The sequence below is a fragment of the Drosophila subobscura genome, chromosome J (assembly GCF_008121235.1).
Source record: "Drosophila subobscura isolate 14011-0131.10 chromosome J, UCBerk_Dsub_1.0, whole genome shotgun sequence".
Lineage (NCBI taxonomy): Eukaryota > Metazoa > Arthropoda > Insecta > Diptera > Drosophilidae > Drosophila > Drosophila subobscura.
This window is the reverse complement of record NC_048532.1, coordinates 20907545-20914444: the sequence shown is the minus strand read 5'-3', so window position 1 is coordinate 20914444 and position 6900 is coordinate 20907545. Positions and strand designations below refer to the sequence as shown.

The 6900-nt window shown below is 41.4% G+C and overlaps 1 protein-coding gene across 1 annotated transcript; it reads left to right on the top strand.

The window, feature by feature from the left end:
- The first annotated feature begins 4433 nt into the window (after positions 1-4433).
- LOC117893665 (odorant receptor 65a-like) lies at positions 4434-5928 on the top strand. Its single transcript, XM_034800355.1, has 5 exons — positions 4434-4588; positions 4651-4822; positions 4883-5400; positions 5453-5816; positions 5875-5928. Exons 1-5 carry the CDS (start codon positions 4434-4436, stop codon positions 5926-5928), a joined length of 1263 nt encoding a protein of 420 aa, XP_034656246.1.
- Positions 5929-6900: the final 972 nt, after the last annotated feature.

Below are 6900 nucleotides of genomic sequence, written 5' to 3'. Positions count from 1 at the left end.
ACTACATGGGCGGGGGGGAAACTGGGGATATCTGGAGGATTGAGAGAGTTTTTTTTGCTGTTTTTTTTTGTCGCGACTTTCGCTAGACGTTTGGCATGAGATGAAGTTTGCATCTGAGCAGCGCGATCTCGTTAGCCCCGGACTCTGATGCTGAAGCTGAAGCTGACTCTTACTCTGACTCTGACTCCAGCGACGAGTCTGCTGCAACTTTAACGTGATTCATTCATGCGCAGTAGTTGCATGCAGCATCAAACGATGGATGAGGATGGGAATGGCAATGATGATGATGATTATAATGATGATGCATGCGCGCTGCTTATGCTTTGCAGCAGTTGCAAGTAGGGAAGGAGCTGCTGTCGATAGGCTGAATGATTCGACCCCCCCACCGCCTGTCGACATTCAACACAGGCCAGGCCAAGACGACGACATTATCGCCAAAGCAAAAGTCAGGGGATGTCAGCCGTGGCAAGATGTTTGCAGCAGTTATTTGTATGGTTTATTATCTACAACTTGGGATCTCATTCACTCTCCTCATTCTTCCACTCCTTGACTCGCTCGTGTGGCCGAAGGAAAGTTATTGAAAGGGGCCGCGCCTCAAAGTGAAACCTTTGAGATGCAAAAAGTAGTAAAGTTATGAAGGATTTGGAGTTGCAGATTAACTCAAGCATAAATTAATGCCATCGCATAATGACATCTTTCTTCAGCTTCTCCTTGCACTGATTCCTGCAGTGCCAGGGGAATAAATCGTGTGACGTGCGATCAACGACCCAGTTAGCCAGAAGGCCAGAAACCCCCTACTGCAGCAGCAGCTCTTTTGGCTACCAATTTGCTGACATGCGCCAATTCCAGTGAACAGCGAAAAGGTGTCAGACATTCAGGCAAAAGCCAAGGCAACGGGCAGGCTCTTAATCATCGAACCGTTGAGGACAAATGCCATGCACGACTTCATTATTAGGCAACCTCATATGCACATCATCATCATCAACCTCCATCGGCAGCTGCTGCTGCTGCTGTGTGGTTGTTCCACTGGCAGCTCGTGACATGAGCTCCAGATTGTTGGCTGTGTCACCAGGCTCTCGTCTGATTAGTTTTCCCTGCCTTTACACCGCCATTCCCGTGGCTAACTTTCATTTCCTTCTCATCAAGAGAGCAACAGAGCAGACACGAAAATGTCCCTCAAATTTGTTTGTCAACCGCGGAGCACATAAAAATCGAGCCAGGAGGAGCAGCAGCAGGAGGAGGAAGCCTGCCCTCGCCGTCTGCCTTTTTGGAGGGTCCATTAAATTCCTCTGTTGGCTCTTGGCTGTCGCTAATGAAGTCATAAAACCGCATGACATTTTCGCTACCTCCAAGGAAAGCCCCATGGATCTCACTTTTTGTCAGACGCGGCAGATCTTTTCGTTCGCTACACACACACACCACACACACAATTGTCTGCTGCTGTTTCTGTTGGTCTCTGTCCGTCTGGGCATTTCAATCGTTCCAATATGCAAATGGACCTTCGCCCGCTGCCACCCACAGACCACAGACAGAGCGACGACAAACCGCAACGGAGGAGCAGCAGCAGCATTACGAGTCCTGTCCTGTCCTCCTCCGACGATCCATATGACCATATGTTCATATCGGGCATGAAATCTTTCGCTTTCGATTGGAGCAGACGAACGGACGGACGGGCGGACGGACCGTCTCTTGAGAGGTGCCCCAATCTGCGACGAGGCAGCTCTGCTCAACGTTGCCCCGTAATCCCAATCCCAGTCCCCCCCTCCCTTGGCTTTATCTCCTCTGAGTGGATTTTTGCTGCATTTCATTTGGTTTCGCTTCGTCCGCTTCGTCGCTTCGTGCCGCAAATATGCAAAAATGCTGCAATCTCTGGGGCACGTTCGGAGGGCCTTTCGTGTCATAAATGGCATAAATATTCCTTACTTCTTTCTTGACCGAACAACCTAAATATTTTAGCCTCTCCTTCAGTTCCAGTGCCCGTGCCCGTGCCCGTGCCTGATGCATTTTTTTTCTGATTATTTTTTAACAATGCGAATTCGGCTCTTAGCGCTCCGCCTCAGGACTTTCACTTTTTGGTGCAGCTCTCTTATGAAAATGAAACTAAATCGTTTTTCATTTTTATATATTGCAGCGGACTATAAATGTTCGATTGCATCGATTGGGTTGCGTGGGTTCAAAGGGGTTAGAGGGGAAGCACATAAATTGCATTGTGGCAAGCGTTGGCATTTTAAGTGGTTAGCATTTCCATTAGAGAATTTACTTGCTGAAACAATTACTGGGGATTAAAGTGAGTAGAGGGACTCCCAGGCGTTGGTAAGCAGCTGTGAAATTCTCGTCCTACAATTACGCAAAGGAAGGGAGAAAGCGCAGACACTCTAGGATACCCTTACAGAAGCGTCAATATATTTTTAGTTTTATTTTCGCATGAAATACATTCTTTCCCAGGTGATTTTCAATGGTTTAAATTTCCAAATATAATTAATAAAAATTTATTAAATATTCCCTCCAGCTACAGTGGCTCCATCGCATAATCGGACAGCGGTTTCCTCTTTACGAATGTGCTCAAAAAGTATATAGAAATGCGTTAGACCAACCGTTTTTTCACTTTTTATACAACTTAATAGTATTAACTATCCAAATCATAAACAAAAAGTCATACTTTTTAGTGAGAACAGTTAGTTTTAATCGAAAAACCAAAAAAAGTCATGTTTTGAGACTCAACGCATAATCGGACAGGGCAAAAATGCCAAAGGAAAATCCCGTTTTTTTTTCCAAAAATCTTTTCATAGTCCCAGTTTTTCTTATCGAATGTATGCCATGGATGCCTGGATATATACCAGACAAAACAAAAACATTTTGTATGCCCCCCCAGGAGAGCAATCCTTTTTCGAAATTTCGCTTGCTATAGACATAGAACACGGAAGGAAAACTGCTCGGAAAACCGCCAAATGGATTGGAAAAGGCTAAACTATGGTTCACTAAATAAATATAAGGATCCATAATAAGTTTAGGCTGGTCAAAATTGTTCGGGAAGGCCACGGCTAACTTTTATGCGCCAAAGAGCATTCGATATTAAAAAAATTAGTAAAAATAACTTTAAAATTCATAAAAATTAGAACCTACTTCAAAATCGATCGGGAAAAGTGGTTTTCCCAAAGGGTCTTATACATTGAAAAGTACCATTTCTATGAGAGATTTCCCCGACCTAGTACATTTATTGGGCTCTAACATTGAAATAATTAAGTCGAGAACTTGTACTGAGAAAATTAATTTATCGAATAAGGCATTTTGATGCTATATCCTCTAAAATTCCAATTTTTTTGATAGTGTTTATTATAAAAAGATATTACTGATTGAATGCTAGCAAAAAAATGTGATTTTACGATGATAAAGCATCAAAATGCCTTATTCGATAAATTAATTTTCTCAGTACAAGTTCTCGACTTAATTATTTCAATGTTAGAGCCCACAAATGTACTAGGTCGGGGAAATCTCTCATAGAAATGGTACTTTTTCAATGTATAAGAAGACCCTTTTGGGAAAACCACTTTTCCCGATCGATTTTGAAGTAGGTTCTAATTTTTATGAATTTTTAAAGTTATTTTTACTAATTTTTTTTAATATCGAATGCTCTTTTGGCGCATATAAAAGTTAGCCGTGGCCTTCCCGAACAATTTTGACCAGCCTAAACTTATTATGGATCCTTATATTTATTTAGTGAACCATAGTTTAGCCTTTTCCAATCCATTTGGCGGTTTTCCGAGCAGTTTTCCTTCCGTGTTCTATGTCTATAGCAAGCGAAATTTCGAAAAAGGATTGCTCTCCTGGGGGGGCATACAAAATGTTTTTGTTTTGTCTGGTATATATCCAGGCATCCATGGCATACATTCGATAAGAAAAACTGGGACTATGAAAAGATTTTTGGAAAAAAAAACGGGATTTTCCTTTGGCATTTTTGCCCTGTCCGATTATGCGTTGAGTCTTAAAACATGACTTTTTTTGGTTTTTCGATTAAAACTAACTGTTCTCACTAAAAAGTATGACTTTTTGTTTATGATTTGGATAGGTAATACTATTAAGTTGTATAAAAAGTGAAAAAACGGTTGGTCTAACGCATTTCTATATACTTTTTGGGCACATTCGTAAAGAGGAAACCGCTGTCCGATTATGCGATGGAGCCACTGTATATTTCGTGACAAACAAGTTTTTTCTTACAAAAACTTATTGATCCACCGATCGCTTTGCTTTATCATCTTTGTCTTCATCATTTATAGAACAAACATTTCGGTTAGCTCAAAAAACTAAGAACTAATCTAGCAAAAGAAAGCCTAATACCCATTGAGAGTGCATAAAATATATAAAAAATAACCCTACAAACTGGCTAGGGCCACAGCTCTGCCACATTCAGTATCCCTTCAATCCGTTCAATCAACATGTTCGACGTAGGCAGAGACCGCACTAACGATTTGGGCCTAAAAGGCATTTGGCTTCGTTTCGTCGATATGTTTTTCGAGGCCCGAACTCTGCTAAATAATCCGGAAATGGTCAACAGACACACAACAGCATACTACAGTCGGGATCAGATGAAGTACTTATGACCGGGGTACAACATTGGAATATATTCAAAAATTTCCCCAATAACATTTACAGAGTATTGGGGCTCTACATGAGTGCGGATGAGGAGGGACAGCCCTTGAAGAGGGCGTGGCATGTGTTCCTCTTTGTGCAGCTTTCCACCTTGTACTGCTCGATGTTGTATGGACTGCTGCAATCTCTGGACGATATTGTCGGAATGGGTCGTGATCTCGCCTTCATAATTGGGGTTTGAGAGAGTATCAAAGTGTGTGTTGTGTGATTCCTACGGAATATCCTTCTCTTTCAGATGTTTTTCATATTATTCAAGATGGGTTTCTTCAGTCTGTATGCGGATGATGTAGACGGGATAATAGAAGCCTTGGAGCAGAATCATCAAGCAGAGATCAAAGGCCCGGCCACTGCCATAAGTCGAGCGACTAAGCGCCGGCATTTTCTATTACTAATCGGTTTGGATTTTGTTTGGATCACGGGCATACTCATCTTTGTCATCCTGCTAATAACCACGCCCCTCTGGGCCGACCAGAGTCTGCCGTTTCATGTGGCATTTCCGTTCGAGCTGCACGATCCGTCCAAACATCCGATTGCACATTTAATCATCTACATATCGCAGGCCTTCTGCATTGCATATCTCCACATTTGGCTGGTGGCCACTGAGGGCCTGTCGGTGTGCCTCTACGGCCAAGTGACGACTGCCCTGAGTGTCCTGTGTGTGGAGCTGCGACACCTCCGTTACCATTATGGGAATGAGGAGAGCCTGCGAGGGCAGCTCACGCGTCTGATTAATAACCATCAAAGCGTCATTCTGTAAGCCAAACCATTGGCTGTCCCCATTTGCATTTACAGCATTCCATTTCAGCATTGTGGATCGCTGCAATCAGGTGTTCCACGGTCCACTCATCATGCAAATGACAGTCAACTTTATGCTCGTCTCAGTCTCCGTCTTTGAGGCTTTGATGGCCAGACACGATCCCAAGGTGGCAGCTGAGTTCATGGTTCTAATGATTCTGGCCCTGGGCCACCTCTCACTGTGGTCAAAATTCGGGGATTTGATGTCGCAGGAATCGATGGAAGTGGCCACAGCTGCCTATGAGGCATACGATCCGAGTGTTGGTTCCATTAGGATACATCAGGATATACGCTTTGTAATTGCGCGTTCCCAACATCCACTGATCATGAGAGCCAGTCCCTTTCCTGCATTCAATATGATCAACTACATGGCTGTGAGTGAAGGGTCGCAGGTGAAGGAGAAACATCTTCTGACTATCAATATCCTTTCAGATCCTCCACCAGTGCTATGGCATACTCACTCTCTTGTTGAAAACTTTGGATTAGCTATAAAAAATCAACGCTTTATGACACCTTTGCACTTTTGAATAATGCTATTAAAAAATCGTTCGATTTCCTTTCTGCTGGAAAACGTTTCGCTAATCATTCAAAAATGATTCATGTTTCATTTCTGATTTATGTTTCCGTTTTAAATGAAAACAAAATGAATTTATGATTGTATTTATATATTTTTTTGTATGTTTTTAGTTTTTATTTTTATTTTCATTCTCGTTTTTTTGTGTTTTTGTGTGCCTAAATTATTTCTGCACAATTTAATGAATTTTTTGTTAGCGAAAACTATTGGATTTGTGGATGTACAATATTTGCTTTGTCCGCATAATTAGTTGGCTCTCTATTCTAAACATTTTGGAACATTTCGAGTTGCTCGTAGTAGTATATTTTGTCCGCTCTTCTCTGCTTCGCTTTCATTATTATTCATTTTTCATTTTTGTATTTGTTTTGAGTTTCTTTTTTCTTTTAATTCCCATTATAAATGCTAATTACGATTATTGTTATTTGTGGCAGGGAAAAGGAGTGGGCTGGCAGAAGGGGTGTGGTAGGAAGGAGAGGGAGAATGTGTGCACATTTAATGAATAAATATTTAAAATACAATATTGCAGTTGTTCTTTCATTTCGTAAAACTAATAAATGCCCCGCCCCGATCCAAATGGAATGCATTCCATAAATTGAATTAATTAACTCTCTTAATATATTTATATTTATATTTATATTTTCCTTTTGTACATAGCAACATTTTGACTTAAATGACTAGTCTTTGGTTGGTTTATGCTCATTTTTTTGTTGTTACTTGTTTAGTTGGTAAACTATTAAATGTTTTGTAAATAAAAACTTGAACTTTTCGTTTTGCGTTTCGCCTCTCAAGAGCGAGAGAGGAAGAGTGAGAGTGCGAGAGAGGAATGCTTTGTTTTGGAAATTAATGCAATATTTAGTTGTTGAAAGTTTCTGCTGAATGCTCCC